Below are 22,199 nucleotides of genomic sequence, written 5' to 3' on the forward strand. Positions count from 1 at the left end.
GAACGGCCTCAATGTTTCAAATTGTGTAACCACATTACTTTATTTATTTATGCATTATAAATGATCAGCTATTTTTTCTTTTGGATCGAACCCAAGTAGATCAGACCATTGATCATTGATCATAATAACTATCAGACCACGAAGTAGTTACGTAACTCCGTGATGGTATCGGAACCAAGCACTGTTTGTATGGCGATCATTACGATCACGCTATTTTGGTATGCCTTTTTTCTGTACTGATTGTTTCGATCGTGGTTCATTACTTAATATTTTAAGCGCGTGATCCCGTTGACATAGTAACATTACGTAACTTCGATACCGGGCTTCGATACTGAATAGTTGTTGAGTGCATATAATATGGAAAGCCATTGGGGTATTGTGTGCCTTCCAAAGCGCCTTATAACATGTTCTCATTGTGTTGTGGAATCCTAGCCAGTATTCAATGATAGCTATAGAGGCCTTGCGTTTATCGATTGGCTCCAAACAAAGGATTTGAACCGGTTTCTTCCCCGTAATCATGGCGCAGTGCAGTCCATTCAATCAAATGTTGTCATCAACCTATTTGATCGTAGTGCATTTTGTTATGTGTGTGAGACAAACTGTCGCGGTAGATGCAATCATGCTTTTGTTGAATGCATTTGAGTAGTCCGCCATATTTACGGGATGATACGTCATATGCACAGCCTCTATTCAGTTGGTCGTTGTATGATTTTGTTCGTTCACTCATTCAAATTTTATTTATATCATTTGAAGACTGAGCCTATTATGATACATCCTCCGTGGAACAGTTTCAAACAAATATAGCTAGGGATTATTGAGGCAGAGGTTATCTTTTGAATCCTCTTAGAGGGCTATCATTTTTTTTCGGAAGGGGGGTCCCAAATTTACAAAAAGTCTGCGTCAATAAAATTGCGCACCCCCTATTTCGGCAACAAAAATTTTATGATCCCAAACCCCAAAATTGTATTGAAATCAGTCTTTTTGAATAAAATAACACACTTTCTGTGGTCATCGTGTGACTCCCTACATTTTGGTCATAATACATTTTATGACCCCCTCCTATTATTCTTTCCAAGACTTTATGACCCCCGTATATTTGGGACCCCCCCCTTTCGAATAAAATGATATACCTCTTATGACCACTGATGCATAGGCAAGGACACTCGCGCGAATTGAAAGACTTGTCGCACACGACAGTTCGTCTCACACACATAACAAATGCTTATACAATCAAATAGGTTCATTACAACATTTGATTAAAATGAAACGATAAAAACAAAGCATGAAAAAAGACACATACAAGATAAAATAATAAAATTATATAAACAATGTTAAAGATAAAATAGAGAATAAAATTTCCTCAAATCAGAAAAAAAACATTGACAGCCATGATCATAATCTGTCAGAAATTACTGCATGAGAATTCGAACCAACAATCTTCTCCATAAGTTCTCTTTATCCTCGCACTATAGTCTAATGCTCTGCTCACTGGGCCACAACGTATCAGGTGAATGATTACCGCATTATCATGAACAAGTTTGTTTGATCTTGTTCATAATTTATTGTATGTGTCGATAGGTTTCACCCTTTAACTACACGTACCCTTAATGATCAGTGATAATAGTCGGCTTGTACAGGGATGGCGCTCTCTCATTTCCATGCACCCCATAGCGCCATTAGGCGAACGTTTACGGTATCCTATAAATAACCCCAATGCAGATACATCATGACAACATTCAGGGGTCAAGAAGGCAAAATTCAACGCGATATAACATTAAAATATCCTGTTTTGTACCAATAATATATTTTTGTTTTGAAGCTTTTGAACTATCTTGCGCACATTACACATTTGATTGTTTAATCATAACCCGGCGAGGGAGGGGGGAGGTTCTCACTGGTTGAAGGTAAACGGGGATGTGCCACGGTTTTGGGGTACCTTTCAGAAAGTTTGGTATATCGATAGGCGGGTTTTTAGTGGAGATTAATGAGCCCAATTGGGCGTATTTTGGCAAAAGTGCCATTATAATAGCGCCCAATTGGGGGAGGGGATTTGAGTGATTTTTGGGCCGTGCTTTTTGTTATACTGATGGAGTGATGGGTTGGACAAAGTAGGTGTAGAGAAAGTCAGCATCCGAAAGTCTGCGTGGCCACATCTCTGTACAAAATTTCCCCGGATCATAACAACAAAAATCTTTGATTGTATATAGTTACTATAACTAATAAGTTGCGCATTTTAGTTCCACTTTATTCCAATCATTCATCTGATCATAGACCCTGAAAATGCACTTTATATAAATGTGTCAGTTTCCTGTTCAGTTCCTTGACCATTGATATCTCGTCCAATTGATTGGCTAATCATGATAATTATGAAGCCAACAGGTGTCATTCATGCACGATTTCAGTCAAATCTTAATTTTGTTATTCCATGGACAAGTTATTCTTTGCCAAACACTTATCCTGCCAGGAAGGTTTTTTGCTAATTTTAAGTGCTCGGATAGCAAATTTTTGTACGGGAATGTGCCACGCAGCTCAGACTTTAGAATGCTGACTTATACGCACTTTTGCTGTTTTTGCTACCCATCAGTATTCAGTATACCAATTTTCAACAAAAAGCACCCAAAAATGACCCAAATTTGCATGCCTTAATTGGGCGCTTTTAAGGGCACTTTTGCCAAAATGCGCCCATTGGGCGCATAGTGATCTCCACTGAAAAGCCACCCATCGATATACCAAAATCGCTGAAAAACGTGGCACATCCGCGTATACATTCAACCAGGGAGACCCCCCCCCCCTCCGGGCACGTACTGTTCATAAATGCCTTTTTTTTTCGGAAAGTGCATATAAAGAAACCATTAAGAAAAATAACATGAAAAACATAACCTATAGAACACCCCAATCGGAAAGAATCAGAATCATTAAAGCTCATTAACAAATCCTAAGGGGAAATAAAGCCCCGTTTTAGGGGCTATACTAATATCAGATTAACGCCCACATTTGACTAATGAAAGCTCAGCATCCGTCATGTTTTCAACAAGCAAGTGTTTATGTTTGATAACAGTCTTCTTGCTATGTTCAAAGGTAATTCGTGGTTTGTCTCAGACATTACAAAGCATAGGGGCTACTGGAAAGCGCTCTTTCAAAGGCACGATTTTTAGCTGATAGGCCAGTGGCGGTGCCAGTATTTTTTTTTTCGGGGGGGGCATGGGGGGGGGAAAGTGAATTTCAGGGGGAAAATTGGGAACTTGCCGCAAAAAAATGGAAAAATACGTGATTTTGAGGGTTTTGCCTCAAAAGTGGGGGGGGGGGGCAAGAAAAATATTGGGTGGGGGGGCAAATGCCCCGTAGCGCCGCCACTGTGATAGGCTACAACCAGGGCCTGGAATGAGTAGTCTATGAGTTGCGGCAGCCGCATACTTTTGAACATCTGTTTTCAAAGCCATCGATTTGCATTAAGGTGAAGGCCACACACATTTCCTAAATAACATTATACCAGTAGGCCTATTCCATAATTCTGTCCTTGTTTCAGCAACATATCAATTGTCGCATCTCAGGAAACACATAGCGATTTGTATAGGTCAAATAATTATTCATGAATTATTGAATTATAAGCTGCACTGCTTTAATTGTAATTTAATTTTTACAAACTATTATTGTCCACCAGACTTCAAAATCAAATTTGACATAAACCTGTTAAATGACCTTAATTGAGTTAAGAACGTAACCTGCGTGAATTAAGGGCTTCATTATTTAAATCCGTTAAGCAAATCGGTTAAGATACTTCCAAACATCTTTATTAAGGGATCTGGAATGAGCGTTTTGAGCATTTCGACAGTATTTTTTGTGTGACATGAGAGCACATCAAACATATCGAATTGCATTCTGAATACGAAGAATGTCTTTCTGATATCAAATAAATTTCATTTTGTGAAATTCACGATATAATACAAATTTTATGACAAATTATTAAAATTTGATATTTGTCACATTTTTGATATATAACAGTCCTCAAAGTAAATTTTATAAATCTAATGATATATTCTTAAAGTGTATGTAGCTGGGAGGAAAAGCCGACGATCAATTGAAAATTTTGACCTTTCATATTGAAGATATGGATTTTGTCCCCAAAAGACCTATTTTTTTTTTTTTTTTTTTTAAAAAAAATCTATATCTTCAATACGAAAGGTCAAACTTTTCAATTGATCATCGGCTTTTCATCCCACCTACATACACTTTAAGTACATATCATCAGATTTATAAAGTTTACTTCGAGTACTGTTAAATATCAAAAATATCAATTTTTAATCATTTGCCATAAAATGTGTATTTCATTGCGAATTTCAAAAAATCAAAATTATTTGATATCAGACGGACATTCTTCGTATTCAGTATGCAATTCGATATGTCTGATGTGCTCTAATGTCCCACAATAAATACTGTCCAAACGTTCATACCCCATCCCTTAAACAGATTTAGTTTTCATGTTGCGCCATGCGCTGTATCGAGCACTACTTCCCAAAGCCAGGATTTTAGTGTATTAAGGGACAAAGGCAAATTTTCATCCCCATTTGTCATTTTTTTATCCCATTTAATTATTTTAAGGACACTTTACTCTTCATTTTATCCCTGAAAATGTTTCGGGGGGCGGCTCCCCCTGGTTACGCCCCTGGGTCGCAACTATTTCCAGGGTCTATGGTCGCAAGCACTTCACCAGGAGGTCGCAGACATTTACTGAAAAGAAAAAAAGTAATAAAAATAAATAAATCAAATAAAAAATGCCTGAATTTCACCTAACTGGAACAAAAAATTATTTTGCAATCTTGCAAAACTTTCGCGAAATTGTGTTTAATTTGGCCAAAAATCTGGGCATCAAGTATAACAATTTCTTGGAAAATTTGTATATATGACTAATATATGGAGTCCACTCGGTTTCCGATTCTCGCAAAATACAGGCACACATTAGTTAGGTGAAAAAGTTCAATTTGGTGACCACTCTCTGGCGGCCACCATCTTGGATTTCTGGGTAAATATGAGTTCGTAATGTCAAAGTAATGTCAAATTTGACATCCTTGTGGTCGACTTATCCAAAAAAGTGTCTTTGTACACGATTTTAGATCCTCTTGTTCAAAACTAAATTTTTCAAGATGGTGCCGGCCACCATCTTGGATTTCTGGGTGAAAATGATGCCGTAATGTCAAACTAATGTCAGAATCGGAATCCTTGTACTCGACATATCCGAAAAAGTGTCTTTGTGCATGATTATAGGTGCTCTGGTTCAAAACTTAAATTTTCAAAATGGTGGCGGCGGCCATTTTGGATTTTGGCCTCTAGCGAAAAATGACGGGATTTTCGCAAGGGACATGGTGGCTATTTTTTTTTCTAAATGGTCCATGGTCAATCAATCGTCAAACCTTACTAGCCAGAGAGTGGTCACCAAATTGAACTTTTTCTCCTAACTACATATCACATAGTTTTGGTACACTGAACAACATTTGTATTATGGCCGGTGAAATTAACATATGTCGATTTGCCTATTAATGGCAGCGATCGCACGTTATAGCCGCGCCATATGTTCTCATGAAATTTGGGTCACAGCAAAACCAAGTTTGGGAAGCCCTGAGCTACTATAATACACTTGTCCTCAGTTTTTAATCTAAATAGATTTTAATCTAAAAGGGAATTAAAGAAATAAAAGTTGGCTTTCGATCTTTGCCTAAAGGTGCGATTTCAAAAGTTAAACCATCTTTGAATGTCTTTTGTTATAATTTAGCTGTTATTTTCTGATTTTTCTCCACTCTAATTATGCACAATAATACATATTCTGGCAGATCTCAATCCCGATTACTGTAATTGCAGTCGCGTACATGACATTGGCCTATACTAGAAAGTATAATTTCTACACTTTATGTTATATCAAAATAGCAATTGAAGTACAAGCATTTAGGGAAATTCCCAAAACTGTATCGAAAATACAGCCAATAATTGAATTGTGGGACTCACAAAAAGTTTCTTAGAATTCTTTTATAACAAGAAGATTACCTGAAATAAAAGAGTAGAACTTCGAGCACAGCTCGCTCCGAGCTATTTAGGGACCGTTCACAAACACTTGTTGGGGGGGGGGGCTGATGCAAAAAAATTTCATCGCTAAATTTTTTCGAGGCCCCGCTTTACAGACCTCCAAAAATTTCAGGGCCCCCCTTTTTGACATGAAAATTATGGGTCAACCCCAGAGAAAAGCATATAAACTCAATTTTCCCAGGAAAATTTTTGGTCATTTTTTCCAGCCCCCCTATGAGGGTCAAAAATCTCAGGGCCCCTTTTTGCATCAGCCCCCACTAACAAGTGTTTGTGAACGGTCCCTTAAGAGTATAATATTATTTTGATACAAAGAATAGGATTTCAGTTCTTCAACTTAAGGGCCTACAAAAATGTCACCTCATCATTTGATATCTCTCTGTTATACGTTTGTAACAGAGCACTTCATGATGCCTTTCAAATCTCCCATAGAACACGACAGTTATGATCTGAGTAAGTGGCCCAGATAGTGAGTTTTCTTTAATTTTATCTCATTTCGGAATGTAGTTACTAAATATTATTTCATAATTTTTGTAATAACAAATTAAAACTTTGACCGAAATCGTATTATTAAATGTTTCCTTTTGCCTTTTTCATAGTCCACTTGCAGAAACAAGACAACTCAGTTGTCCCCATTTGATTACACATAGCTGATACTGATGACGGGGTTGGTCCAACAGGAAAGCCCTGTCATATAGTTCATAATTGATAATATCCATCACCCTTTACAGTTTTATCACCATGGATCATAAATATCATGTAGTGATGAAATATCTGTATCTTGTCAGAGCTTTTTGCAGATTTAATGCAAAATCCCATTTATAGACCAAAGATCAAAGCAATACACACAAACACAAACTTCCTGAGCTGGAGGGATCAGTCTGAATAATGTATTTTTCTCAATTTCTGGGTCTGTCTGCATGTCAAAACAGGCACATGCCTCGTTCAAAGCGATCTATAATTTTGTCCATCCATGTACATAGCAACAACAAAAACAACAGGCATCATCAACAACAACAACAACATCATGTCACTGATCAAAAGCAGAGAGCCCCATATGTACGATGTTTGGCCCCAGGAATTCCAGCAAAACACACTTCCGAGGAAGTCTCTTAAATCAGTTTTTGACGTTAAGGTGGTACAACACCACCTGATAAATTTTGTGACTAAGTTTGCATAAATCTCAAAAAAATGGCAAAGAATCCAATTACTTCACTGAAATTTCAGTGATTCAAGACAAGTGGTTTATTATATATGTTACGAAATGAGGTACATTCTAGCGGTACCTCTTTTCTTATCATAAATAACGTACCGCTTAATCTTGAGTCACTGAAATTCCAGTGTAGTAACTTGGATTGGATTCCTTGCCCCAATAATATAACTTTTGTAACCAGTGTGTTATTATTTTTTTGAGAAAAATGCAAAAATAGTCACAAATTTATCAAGGGATGTAGTACCACCTTAAGTCACATCATATACGATTTTCCTGTCGCATGTCAGATATGTCTTTTTGTCAAGTCATAGTGTCCAAGTCATCAGGTCATGGTGTCCAGGGTGATCCATCCAGTGTTCGCATGACATCCTAGTAATCCAAAAGCAAATGCTTTGGGTCAAAAAGTTTTAATAACATTTCAATGTCGGGTTATGAAAACGTTCTTAAAGGAGTATTTCGTGATCCTAGCATCCTCTTTTTATGACATTTTCAGTAGATATCCACGAAAAACCATATTCCCAAAATTTCAGTTGATTCCGATTTTGCGTTCGCGAGTTATGCATGATTATGTGTATTACACGGCTCCATAGCCAATACGTTGTAATTTCGTTCTGGTGCACCAGAACGAAATTCAAATTTCGCGATATCTTTGCTAAACGAATTAATCTGCAAGAAATATTTTGTACATAAACATTATGTAGCCAGAGTATTCCACTGATATAAAAATCTCAACTTTTTTTGAGAAAAGTGGGGGATGAGGCTGTGGATCACGAAATGCCCCTTTAAAACGTTTGATATGAAAAGGCACGATATGTTGTCACAAGGTTACTCTAAAATATTTTGGCGAACATTATTAAATATTTTGTCAACACTTTTAAGAGTTGCTTCAAAAGTTCAAAACGTCTTACAGCAAGTTGTCAAAACTGTTATTGAAAATGTTTTACATTTAAATGTTTATGTAAAATGTTTTGTGTTTGATGTGCCGGGGTATCATTTTGCCATGTGATGGAACATAAATATCTTCTACATGTTCTACAGGCTACTCCATTGACATCCGAATGAGGATACTGCCTTACTAGAATGATGAGAGGTGGTGTCATAGATCCAAGCGTTGCTCAGTCATGCTGGGATAGTGGTGAGTGGAAGCAAAAGACATAATCAAGAAACGTATTTACCTACTTTATGTTTTATTTTATATTATTTCACAGGGCAAAGACCAAACAAAAAGGCCGCATATAATTTATATTTTAGCTGATGATTTAGGATGGAATGATGTTGGTTACCATGGTAGCGAGATAGATACACCAGTGATTGATGCACTAGCTAAAGAAGGCGTGAGACTTGAGAATTATTACTCTCAGGCGGTGTGCTCCCCAACAAGGGCATCTCTGATGACAGGAAGGTACCAGGTAAGAGAAGTCACCAGCATGTTGTGTCTTTTTCAATTATCGGATCGGAGCGGTGGTGTAGACAGGGTTACGATATATGATGGCGCCCCAAGGATACATAATGGTGCCCCCCCATTATACATTAGCAGATAGGTTGACAATGGGCAGTCTTCAGTGAACGGCTCTTTTCAGAGCTACCAATAGGCAAGGGGCGGTCTACATATCTTATTCTTAGGTACTTTGTCCTGAAAAAGTCAGAGCTACTCCTGATGAAAGCTTGACAGTTCTAAACTTATCCGACGTCAAACCCGCTAAAAACTTACTACTGTTATGAACTCCTGTCGTAAAAGCCTATCCCACAATTTAATAAAAGTGCTTTTCTGGGGGGAAACGAACCCGCAAATGTTTCTGAAAGTTTATAGGATTTGTTTGGATTAGGTTTAAGTTAGGGTTTGTTCGGGCAGGGTTCAAGATAGAGACATATTGTGCGGACTGCGCAGGATCTGCTATAGTTTCCTCAGCGCCAGTTGATTCATAGTTGTGTGCCCTTAAGGTGCACTGAGCCTGGATGGGCTCTCTCTCTGTCTCTGCACTCGTGGAAGCAACATGTGCCTGGTTGTGATTATCACATTAGATTAATCCCTAATCCATTTATTGGCGTGGTGACAGCTTGGATTCGAAACCAGTCATCTCTGAAGTCTCTCAGCTGACCTTCCTGACGAAATTGGTGGTCATCTTGAACCCTAATTGTGTGATCTTTCACAAGACTGTGAGCGACCAGTAAGCTTAAAACAGTAAGCTTAAGCCTGCAAGGCTGCATATTAGCTTTTATTCTGGTTCACATACACGAGTGTAAAAACAATCAGCAATGGCCACAACACATCGTGCGCCAAGCAATGGCCTCTAACAAAGAACGAAACAATAAACTCATTCAAAGCTGGAAACATAACCTCCAGTATACATTGTCATTAGACCCAAGCTTTTCTCCCTACTTGGTTGAAGGAGCGGTATGGGGCAAAAAGTCAAAAACTTCCCCTCTTCGAGGTCTCACTAACGACGGTGAGGACATACAGGAAGCCCAAAGGAAAACAGCAGTCCAGAAAAATGCTGCATTGGCGCTTATGCTTGGACAAATAGCCAACTATTGTCCAATTATCTCACGAAATACAATACTCAAAAACTGCACCAGCCTGAAAAAGATATGGCAAGCCATCCGTCTCCATTTTGGCTTCCAAACAACAGGTGGCCACTTCCTAGAGTTCAACAATATTACCCTTGGCCCTGATGAACGGCCAGAGGACTTGTACCAGCGTCTAGTAGCATTCACCGAAGACAAGTACCTCATGCGTGAAGGAGGCGGCATCAGTCACCATGACCAAGTCATCGATGAAGATGAGGAGATTACGCCTACACTCGAAAACTTTGTAGTGTTAACGTGGTTGCGTCTTATAAACCCTGATCTGCCCCGATTAGTAAAGCAGCGATGCGGTACAGAGCTAAGATCCCGCACCTTGGCTTCTATCAAAGCCGAAATTTCTCAAGCTCTGGATTCGCTCCTGGATGAGCTGAGCTCAAACGATGCTGCTCGCAGCATGCGCACTAGTAGTCAGCGTAGACCGATGCCTAAATTGAAAGCTAAGAAATCATTTGGTAAATCCTGCCCTCTGTGTGAGCAAGCTGGTCGGCATGACCATGCGCATTTCTTAAGCGAGTGCTCGTACCTCCCTGAAAAGGACAGAAAATACCTGGCCCAAGGCTCGTCAGCTTAACATCCTTGATGATTGTGACAGCGACTCAGATTTAGCATGCGCCTTTGTTGACCAATCTGACCTTAGTGCGCAGCCCAATGTTCAGACAGCGCCTAATTCATGTTGATCAGTCTCCTTATGTAGATGCATTCCACAAGCACCATGCGGTCCGCATCACCATTGACAGTGGATCCACTGGTAATCTCATTCGCGAAAACACTGTCCAACGATTAGGATGCCCCATTCATCAGAGTTCGCAGTCTGCCCGTCAAGCTGATGGGTCATCCCCTCTTAAGGTAGTTGGGGAAACAACCCTCACCTTTACTCGTGACAGACACTCCTTTGTCTTTAAAGGTCTAGTTGTTAGAGACCTTGACGAAGAAATCCTTGCAGGTATTCCCTTCATGAAATGCAATGATGTCGCAATTAAGCCCTGCTAAGAACCAAATCATCTTGACAGATGGTACAATTATCACTTATGGCGCCAACAAGAGCCCCAAATCCCAGCACACTGTTCGTCGGGCCAATATACTTCGTGGACCTTCTCAAAACACTACCATATGGCCAGGCTCATACGTTGAGGTAAATCTCCCTGCAGACATCGTTGAATCAGATGCTACTTTTGCCATTGAGCCCCGTGTTGATACCCCGCTTGGTAGGTTCCTACCGCCCAAACAAGCCTGGCCCAAGCCTGATGTAATCACAAGTATTGCAGGCAGGGTTCGCATTCCCAACAATACTGGTGTGCCACTTGTCATCAGAAAGCATGAACATCTTGGCCAGATACACACTGTTTTTTCACCATCACTAACTTCTAAGCCATCACACACTGCTGCAGCAGCATCAGTCAATGTCCCAAAGCCCAGTTCACCGGTTAACTACTCAGCTGCTGTTGCCCTTGACCCAGATGGTATACTTGGCACTTGTGAGCAATCCAACTTCCGCAGTCTTCTCGATGAGTACGATGAGGTTTTTGACCCTAGTTTCCCAGGTTACAATGGTGCTGTCGGCCCTTTCAAATCTGTGGTTAATATGGGACCGGTCCAACCCCCCAACGCAAAGGTCGTCTCCCATTGTATGCACAGGATAAACTCCAAGAGTTGCAATCAAAGTTTGATCAGCTTGAAAAAGCAGGCGTCTTTGCTAGACCTGAAGATGTCGGTGTGTGTGTCGAATACCTTAACCCGTCCTTTCTTGTCAAGAAGCCTAATGGAGGCTTTCGTCTGGTTACTGCATTTGCTGATGTCGGTAGATATAGCAAGCCACAACCCTCTCTAATGCCCAATGTGGACTCAACATTGCGTTCAATTGCCAAATGGAAGTATTTGATTGCCACTGACTTGACTAGTGCTTTCTACCAAATCCCTTTATCCCATGAGTCCATGAAATACTGTGGTGTTGCAACTCCCTTTCGTGGGTGCGTGTGTATACACGGTGTGCCATGGGTATGCCAGGTTCTGAAACAGCCCTTGAGGAACTGATGTGTCGTGTCCTTGGTGACCTCTTAGAGAAAGGTGTCGAGCAAAACTTGCTGATGACTTGTACTGTGGTGGTAATACTGTGGATGAACTTGTTGAGAATTGGCGTCAAGTTTTGCAAGCTTTGTCTAAGTCTGGGTTACGTCTTTCTGCTTCCAAAACAGTCATTTGCCCCCAAAAGACAGTAATTCTGGGTTGGATTTGGTCAAATGGAACCCTTTGTGCTAGCCCCCATAGCATCGCCACACTTTCCAGCTGCTCGCCTCCAAGCAAAGTTGGTGGCATGCGGTCCTTCATCGGTGCATACAAGGTTCTGGCCCGTGTCATTCAGAATTGTGCCAGTCTGGTAGCCCCATTAGATGATGCTATTGCAGGGCACCAATCAACTGAAGAGCTTACATGGTCTGATAGTCTGCATACTGCTTTTCACAAGGCTCAAGCAGCACTGTCTTCCGCTAGGACAGTCACACTTCCCCATCCCAATGATCAGCTTTGGATCATTACTGATGGATCCGTGAAGAAACATAGCATTGGGTCGACATTGTATATTTCCGCAATGACAAACTCTTCCTCGCCGGGTTCTTCAGTGCTAAATTGCGTGATCGACAGCCAACATGGTTACCCTCTGCGAAATTGAGGCGCTGTCTATTTCTGCCTCCACCAAGCACTTCAGTCCCTATGTTATTCAGTCCAAACACAAGACATGTATCCTCACTGACAGCAAACCTTGTGTTCAGGCATATGAAAAGCTCTGCCGGGGCGAGTTTTCAGCCAGTCCTCGCGTCCACATTCCTCTCCACTGTCAGTCGTTCCAAGCATCTGTTCGCATCTTGCAGGATCAGCTAACACCCCTCAGACTTTGCTAGTCGTAATGCCCCTGACTGCACTGAGCCCACTTGTCAAATATGCTCCTTTATCAAACGTGAAGAGGAAGCAACTGTCCTTCGTGTTTCCGCACATGACATTCTGTCCGGAAAGCTAAGCTCCCTTTGCCAGCAAAGCAGCCTGGCATGCTATTCAGCAGGAATGCCCGGATCTCACGCATTTAAACACATGCTCATCTAGTTCAGGGCACTCGCCCTTCAAAGAAAGCTACTTCTGTCAAAGATGTGAAGCGCTATTTGCAGGTTGCATCTATCGCTAGAGATGGCCTACTTGTTGTTCGTCGTGATCAACCATTGTCCCCAACTCGCGATTGTATTGTTGTTCCCAGACAGGTCTTAAATGGTCTTCTCACTGCCCTGCACATCCAACTTGACCATCCCTCCAAACATCAGCTCAGTTTGGTGACCCAGCGCTACTTTTTATGCTCTTGATATGGACAAGGCTATTGATCAAGTGACATCAACTTGTCACCAGTGTGCTTCTCTGTCCAATGCCCCTAAGACATTGATCGAGCAGTCCTCAAGTGACCCTCCCGATGCAGTTGGCATTTCTTTTGCAGCTGATATCCTGAAGCGTAGCCGCCAGCTAGTCCTTGTGCTCCGCGCAGCGTCAACGTCCTACACAGCTTCCTGCATTGTCGAGAATGAACAACATGGCACGCTATGTGATGCCCTGATTCAATTGTGCATTGAACTTCGTCCACTTGATGGCCCCCTGCAGTCATTCGTACTGACCCAGCACCAGGGTTTGTTCGACTCGCCAATGACAAACTTCTCACACGTTACCATCTATCGGTTGAGATCGGTCGTATTAAAAATAATAACAAGAATCCTGTTGCTGAGAAAGCCATTCGTGAGCTTGAAGATGAGTTGCTCAGACAAGATTCTACAGGTGGTCCGGCTACAGCATTATCACTTGCCATTGCTACTGCAGCCCTTAATACTCGCATCAGATCCCGAGGTCTTTCAGCCCGTGAGATGTGGTTTCAGCGAGACCAGTTTACCAATGAGCAGGTTCCTTTCACTGATTGTCAAATGATTCAGGCCCAGCATGCCTTGCGAAAAGCCAACCACCCACACATTCAAAGGCCCCATTAGCCTCTGCCTCCCCAGCAGCAGAGTTGGAGGTTGGTGATCTTGTCTACCTCTACTCAGATCGCAAGAAATCTCATGCTAGAGATCGCTACTTAGTCACTACTATCGAAGGCCCATGGTGCAACATCTGCAAATTTGTGGGTTCTCAGCTTCGGAATACTTCTTATCGTATCAAGAAATCTGAGTGCTTTAAGGTCCAGTATTATCCTGACCTGGATTCTCGTCCCTTTCCCAAGTTGTCTCCACCCACCGAGGATTCCGAGTTTGTTGAAGTGGTCCCTGAATGTACTCCTCCTGAGCCTCCTTTCATACCTGGCGAGTTGTCCACACCTGCTACTTGTGACCCCCTGCCCAGGAATGCTAATCACTCGCACCCCAGTTCTGAGTCAGATCCTCGCGATCCCTTGCGCGATAGCGCAGTCATAGCTCCAGCAATACCTCCGGTTTGGTTGCACAGTCTAATCCATGTACCGGTAACAGCAGTGAGGTTAGTGAAAGTATCCCCAAGCTAGTATGGTTGGCCCTGAGATCATGCCACCATTGCTCACACAAAGGCGTTCATGCGCCTCACAAACTTCCTGAGCACCTGAAAGACTATGTGTTAAACTAAATGGACAGGTCACTGTGTACTATGACATTAATCCATCATCGGTGTCCTCCTATATGGTCACTTCATTGAACTTTGAACTGATTTACGTATGTCATTTGGAATTCTAAAAGAAAACTCTGGAACTGACGCTTACTTCTTTGAACTTTGAACCATTTTACATTCATGTTGAATGTCAGTTTGTCATTGCAGACAAAAAGACTCTTGAACTGTTGATGTTATTGACTGTTGGCACATTGCCTATTTTGAGTGTTCTAAACCAACAGTGTCTTCATTCACATAAGCTGTTAGATTGGTTTCTGCAAGTCAGTTGTTAGTAGTAGTTGTTTAGTAGTGTTATCCGCACTTCCTTGTGAGGAAAGTGATCTTTTTTTCTTTTCTTTAAAAGACAAAAAGAGAGAAAAAGGTAGTTACGCCAGTTGATTCATAGTTGTGTGCCCTTAAGGTGCACTGAGCCTGGATGGGCTCTCTCTCTGTCTCTGCACTCGTGGAAGCAACATGTGCCTGGTTGTGATTATCACATTAGATTAATCCCTAATCCATTTATTGGCGCAGATCATTAGCTGCAGTGGCAGCCAAGACTTCTTCACAGAGGGAAAAGGGGGCGGGAGCCCCGGGAGCAAGGTAACTTTCTACAGGGGAAAAATTTGACAAAAGTTGACAAAAATGGGCTAAAAAGTACAAAAAGGCATAAATAAATTTTTTTAAATAATAAATTTTGGATTTATAAAGCGCCTTTCTCCAGATCTTAGAGGACTCAAAGCGCTGTAATTTCGCTGCAATGGTGAATCATCACAATCAGATCGCATCAACTAGGTTGCTGCCGAACGGCGCACACCTATCCGCATTTAGATTGTAACATCCACCAATTATCTGTGCAGCTCCCCAAATTCCATTGGGTGAAGGAAGTTTTTGATAACCAAACAACTAATCACCGATTTTTGCGATACAGGAGGAAACCGGAGATCCCGGAGAAAACCTGCGAATCGGGATAAACCAAGTGCACATGAGTCCTTGGGCCGCGCCGGGGCTTGAACCTGGGACCTCAGTGGTGCAAAGCGAGGGAACTACCGCTGCGCTAACTCGCCCTCCCTGTGAGGCATATGAATATTAAATATCAGGGCGGCCAGCATTTTGGGGGGGGCATGAGGGGACACTACTTCTCACATGGGGGCATCTGCTCCCCTGTGCCACTTATTATCTGACTCGCGATCACATACCCAAACTTTCCTATCGGCACTGAACATGCTGAATTGTATGGCAAGTATATGTCACAAGAAAATGAACCATCTTGACAAAATTATTATTGTCTTGTTTTTGTATTTTTCCATTCAATGCCACTGCACTGTTTCTCAATTAAATATTGCTTTGGCAATATTTTTGAGAACATCATGCAGTTATTGTTAACTACATGTATGAACACAACACAAGGGCATTCACAATAGGCAATTGACCCCTACGGGTAGCGCTGTGTTGTAGATATAGGAGATGAACTAGTTAGCGTCATATATGAAAAAGTATAAAAGCTATGATTTTAGTACTTGTTGGCCTAGCAACGGTCATATTGTACCGTGCACTACGACAGCGAATAATGGTTTAGTACTGCATATCTAGGTTTAATCTTCACTAAGCGGGTTTATGGCTGGAAAGGTCATGGTGAATTTGCCGTGGACTTAACTGCACTATGATAGGCCTATGAGTTACATTTAGAGAGGGAATGACTGATCAAATACATTAACCCCATATCACTGTCATTGGCGGTCCATGAGGGCATGGTATGTCCCCCAGGCCCAGGGGCTTTTCCCCCAACCCAACCCACTAAGCTGTACGACTTAAATTTTTACCATTTTAACACCATTGTCCTATTTTGTTAAACATAGAGTCGAACAGGAATAGACCGTATTCTTGATGCATCTGAGGTTGGCTGTATGCCTGTACATCTGACTACATTACCAGAAAGGCTTAAAGTGTACGGATATAGCACTCATTTAGTTGGCAAATGGCACCTTGGCTTCTCAAGAAAAGCATGTTTGCCGACGAGAAGAGGATTTGATAGCTTCCTGGGTAAGTTAATGCTCTGCGTGCTAGCCATGCGCTTCAACTGAAAAAGTTCAAGTGTTGAAATATTTTCTCAAAATATCAAGAAACATCACTACTGAACCAATACTAGGCTTGTTTGTACTCATTTTAATGCATTTTTCATGCTGATTTCAAATATGGTCATGAAAATTTACATTTCTGAAATTTTTTAATTTTTAAAATTTTGAAACTTGTTGTCTGCAGTCGACACCCGCGTGAAGAGAGTTAAATAGGAAAAATAAGTGTAGGTATGAGCTATTATAGGGGAGGGGGCACTATATTTTAGAAGTGAAGGGGGTGTATACAGCAATTCACTAAAAACTAGAGGTCTTTTGGTGAGATATCTAATGGGGGTCACTGGGGGAGAGGGAGTTGAAATGTGAAATGGGAATCAAGCTGTATCAAAATGATAGGTAACCATCAGTTTTCATTGATAATGGATGAGTCTGACATATCAAATTTCCCCCTTCACCCCCTCCCCACACGTTGTGCTGACACTGAATTGAAAATTATATATAATTCTGCAAAATTTCTACTCAGGTCCCTACACTGGCTATACAGATCATTTTACTAGGATGAAAGTAGCGACGATTGGTAACAGGACTTATGATGGTTATGATTTCCACAAGGATGAGCAACCTTCTTACCTCTATGGTGATAAGTACTCCACACATGTATATACACAAGAAGCTGAAAAAATCATCAAAAAATATTCTAGAAGGGAGGTAAGTTTATTTCAATAATTACATTAACCCTAACACCCTCGCTGCTTTTTGGCGAGAAGGAAGAAAGAAAGAAGAGGAGAAAACTTGTTTTCCGGGTGCGGTTTTGAACCACCGAACCCTCTGGTGCCAGACACGTGCCACTACCTTGCCACGGGGGTGTAGCTTTCTACGACCATATGACTGTTCGCATGATGACACAATCGCATCACGTGGGATACTCGCCCATGCCTATGTTTTGTGAAGTGTGGTTTTGTGTTGTTTAGTACGGTTAGGGTTAAAATTAAGGTTGTACACTTAAGGTGTTCTTAACCCTAACACCCTCGCTGCTTTTTGGCGAGGGGGGAGGAAAGAAGGAAGGAAAAAAGAAAGAAGAAGAAGAGTTGGGTGCGGTTTTGAACCACCGACCCCTCGGGTGCCAAACCATATGACTGTTTCCATGACGATGCAATCGCATCACATGGGATACCTGCCCGTGCCTATGTTTTGTGAACTGTGGTTTTGTGTTGTTTAGTATGGTTTTTTTGCATACTTGTTTTTGCATACTTGCAACATTTACACATGTCCCAACTTACACCTATACATGGAATCAGGAATTATGTTGTGTTTGTAGATCAACAGCTAGCGATTTTGACATAAAGTCATAGAACTCCATGCTAACCCTAACACTGACCCAGGTTTTTTGCTATCGGAAGTCACAGAAGATCCGAATTTTTCAAGAAGAAGAAGAATTTTTGACTTGGCACCCCCGGGATTCGAACCTTTGACCCCCCGCATGCCAACGACACGATCGCGGACAGGGAGCTACACAGCTAATTGCTGCCTGGCCCGCAATTCCGTGAGCATTTGACACTTAGGGTGAGTGTGTCATCGCAGACCCTGGGATGCATGCATGCACAAAATTTTTCATCATGGTATTCTGGGGTTTTTTTGGGTGTAAGGGTTAACATAGGCCCTAACCTGGAAAAATACATCTTAACTAACCCTAACACTGACCCAGGTTTTTTGCTATCGGAAATCACAGAAGATCCGAATTCGCAGAATTTTTCATCGTGGTATTCTGTGGGTTTTTTTGGGTGTAAGGGTTAAACAGCCAAAATAGACAGTGGGGTTTCTTTCACTGCACTTTACCTTGTTATTTCATCTTAAAATGGACACTAAACCCTTCTTGACAATATATTATTTCAGCATTCTGGGTTAAGAATAAAAAAAATTATGTTAAATTGTAATAAATGTGTTATAAACATGGTTTAGTTTTATTCAAAAGATTTAATAACATTTATATTATTATTATATTAATTATATACGGTCATGAAAACGTTAAAATGTTACTGTAAATTATTTTTGGAAAACAAGTTGGCAAAATATTTTGTCAACTCTGCTTAAGTAACATTATGTTAGAATGTTTTGTATCATGTTTTCAAATATGTTTTTTATACTATTTATATAACCCGTAAAACATTTTGTGTTTGCTGGGTTATGGAATGATGCGCAATGATTTAATGGTTAAATACCACTAATAGGCCTGGGCGATGCATGGAAATACGATGATGAACTATTTCTTTGTGTGGCATCTGAAAAGACTGCTTTAAAATCACTGAAATTGACCTCATATATCCAAAAAAGTACATTTTGGGTTTGGATGCTTCAAAATGGTATATTTTCTCTCATTATATTTTTTGTTGTAATATTACCAAAATTCATCCACACAGCATCAGTTTTTAGTTAATATTCACCCTACCTGATTGTAACTTTCAGCTTCGAGTGCCATTTTAAGGTGTTTATGGTTCAGTGTGTTAAAACAAGCAAAGTCTCAGGTCAACCTATGTTGAGTTTTTGGCATCTTAATCATCTCGTTTCACCTGATATTGGTGGCGTTTAACTGTGAGAGTTCTGAATCTCAATATGAGAAAATTCTGCCCAAAATTAGCAATAATCTCATTGAAAACCATGTAATAGATAATTAGTGGTATTTAAGCTAATCATACCAATGACGGGACTAATGATCATGGGTCATTGTTTATTATGTTAATTTCATCACCTTTTCAAAATCTGCATGTTTTTTCTTCATCTTTTCTTATTTTAACAGAAGCCCTTGTTTCTTTTCCTCTCTCTACAAGCGCCGCACACACCAAACCAAGCTCCTAAATATTATTTCAGAACTTATAAGAATAGAATCCAAGATAAGATGAGATTATCTCACGCTGCCATGACAACGTGTATGGATACCGCCATAGGAAGGATACATGAGGCATTACTCAAATATAACATGTGGCAAAACACAGTCTTAATATTCTCATCAGGTAAGTATAACACAAAAACAAAACAAAAAAATGTTATAAACATGTTTTTCCCCCAGCTTCCCCCTTGATTGTATACATTTAAGTCTAGTAACTGAACTTGATAGATTTGGACTATCACTGGGAATGGGTGACAGGGTGTAGTCACATTACTCCCTCATTTCAATCCTCTCTCATACCTAATGACCCTGTTTGTTTGCTATTTATCGGAGGTATAGCCAGGGGCAATCTGCCCCCACAGAAATTTTCAGGGATAAAATGAGGACGGCAAAGTGTCCTTTAAAATGACTAAAAATGGGACAAAAAATTGACAAATTAAAGTTATGTACATGGTACAAAACTTAAAGTTATGTACTTTTGCAAAGTAATAAGTAAAGGACCCCAGGATGTGTGAGAAGAAATAACAGATACACAAAATACAATAAATGCATTATGTAGAGCATTTATGTGTTTCAATTCACTATGTTAACTAAAGATGTTGATGTAATCAACAGATAATGGTGGCGTCCCTCAATTTGGTGCAGACAATACTCCACTACGAGGTAGCAAAGGCAATTACCGTGAAGGTGGAATCAGAGTGCCTGCATTTATTACAAGCCCCTTGCTTTCACAAGCCAGTGGTAGCATCTATGCAGGACTGATGGGTGCAGCTGATTGGTTGCCAACATTAGTGGATGGCGTAGCAGGTGGATCAACTAAGTATCTTGCTGTGGATGGCATCAATATGTGGGATAATATTAGGTAAGACTGCATACTATACTTTGATCAGCTCTTAATCGGCGGGCCTAATAACATCACAGATTAATATCAATTTATTTTATTTTGAGAATTATCTTGTGACATGTTGCCATGTGTATTACGAATTATTTATTGATGACCTATACTTTGTCTACTTTATTTGATACGCAAAATATAGACCATACATGTCAACTATATCACTCTTAACGTGGATCTACTTTTTGGCGTAGTGGTAAAAGCCTAACAATTCCCGCCGATTACGAGCTGATCAAAGTATAACTTGATATTCTTCAAACTCGAAGGGTAGGGTCAGCAAAGCAAACTTGCAATGCCATGCACAATAATAACAAATAATTTTTGGATTTAAAGTGCATTTTTATAGGATTCAAAGCGCTGCAATTTCGCTGCCACTGGGGAATCATCAGAATCAGGTCGCATCAATTAGGCCAGTTGGACCCGAACAGCGCAAACCTATCCGCACTAAGATTGTAACATCCACCATTATCTGGGTAGCTCCCCAAATTTCATTGGGTGCAGTAGTTGCATTTTAAACTTATTTGTCATGCTTATACAATCACAGTTCTTGGTTTTTTTATTTCTTATATTTTTCAGAACTGGTTTTCCATCTCAACGCATAGAATATCTCTTCACAGTAGGTGGTGATTGTAACTGGGAACCTGGTGATGAAGTCAAAGACATTCCTATGTATGGCACCATTAGAGTTGGTGTTTGGAAACTCATATTGGGACACATAAGTAGGTTTATAGTCATGTTGTATGGAGTATGGGATAGCCCTAGAACTCTGGCCATAGTAACCATTTTACACACATAACATTCAAAAACTGGGAAAAAAATGCTTGTACCAACTAATACAAAAGGTGAAAGGCACTTTAATGCTTAACCAAAACCAAGTGATACACTTTAGTTAAGAAAATCCTCACAGAAAATAGATTAAAAGAGTCAAGCAACTAGTAGTAGCCTGGAGAACTCAACTGTTGAAGTTACGGCATGTGCCTGCCAATTGGTTTGACTACCCAATGAAACTATTTGAGCCCACTGACACTTTCAGATTCATTCAATGTTTGGTTCAATCAAGCTAATACATATTTTCAGTTTATATAAAAGTTATTCACTTCTATGCAGTTTCCAGACCAAATCATTCACTTACAAAGATTGTACCATTTATGATAATTCTGGAAATGTGTAAGTCCAAAGTTATAGTAGTAATTTAGCTAGTCATCAACAAGAAGTTACTGTAAAGTTTGTTTCACATCAAGTACAAATAGTTCCCAACATCTTAACCCATTTTTCTTCCATTCCTTTTCAGGTCAAAAACCAGTTCGCATTGTAAAACAGGCAGCAGATAACCATGAAATCCGGTTGTACAATCTAGCACTAGATCCATCTGAATCCAAGAATCTATACACATCTCATTACTTCATATTCTACTCACTCCTACAAAGACTAAGACACCACTGCAGGACTAGATTACCCTATGTACCACTAGAGGAGTCTGAACTATCACATCCCAAGCTTCATGGAGGAGTATTTCAACCCTGGTTGGATCATAGAGAAATTTCAGGTGCATAACGTCTTCAATTTATACGAGTATCTGCTGACAATTAAAGTGTACAATCATGCTGTATTGCAGGCTTGATCTAGCCTGTTCCCATCGGGATCCAAGTGTGTGTCCACAGGGACTGACCAATACACTTGTCCACAGGGACTGACCAATACACTTCTACCGGGGTGAACCACAAATGACTATAAACAAACTATTCCAGTTGAAATCCCTACAACCCCTATGGAAGGCATGACCATAATCTCTCACACAAGGAGTGTGAATTTCAAATGGTGTTACCTGACTCCATTTCA

The 22,199-nt window shown here is 40.5% G+C and overlaps 1 protein-coding gene across 1 annotated transcript in view; it reads left to right on the forward strand.

Moving 5' to 3' along the window:
• The window catches only part of LOC140156253 (arylsulfatase J-like), a 31,431-nt gene extending 9,268 nt beyond the window's left edge, over positions 1-22,163 (forward strand). The window contains exons 2-8 of the mRNA XM_072179248.1: positions 8,494-8,694; positions 16,366-16,549; positions 17,105-17,289; positions 19,376-19,589; positions 20,081-20,327; positions 20,937-21,079; positions 21,652-22,163. Of these exons, the coding sequence (XP_072035349.1) occupies positions 8,494-8,694; positions 16,366-16,549; positions 17,105-17,289; positions 19,376-19,589; positions 20,081-20,327; positions 20,937-21,079; positions 21,652-21,914 (1,437 nt within the window). The 3' untranslated portion in view covers positions 21,915-22,163. The remainder of the gene's footprint in view (positions 1-8,493; positions 8,695-16,365; positions 16,550-17,104; positions 17,290-19,375; positions 19,590-20,080; positions 20,328-20,936; positions 21,080-21,651) is intronic.
• The last annotated feature ends 36 nt before the right edge of the window (positions 22,164-22,199 follow it).

The sequence above is a fragment of the Amphiura filiformis genome, chromosome 7 (genome assembly GCF_039555335.1).
Source record: "Amphiura filiformis chromosome 7, Afil_fr2py, whole genome shotgun sequence".
In the NCBI taxonomy this organism is placed as follows: domain Eukaryota; kingdom Metazoa; phylum Echinodermata; class Ophiuroidea; order Amphilepidida; family Amphiuridae; genus Amphiura; species Amphiura filiformis.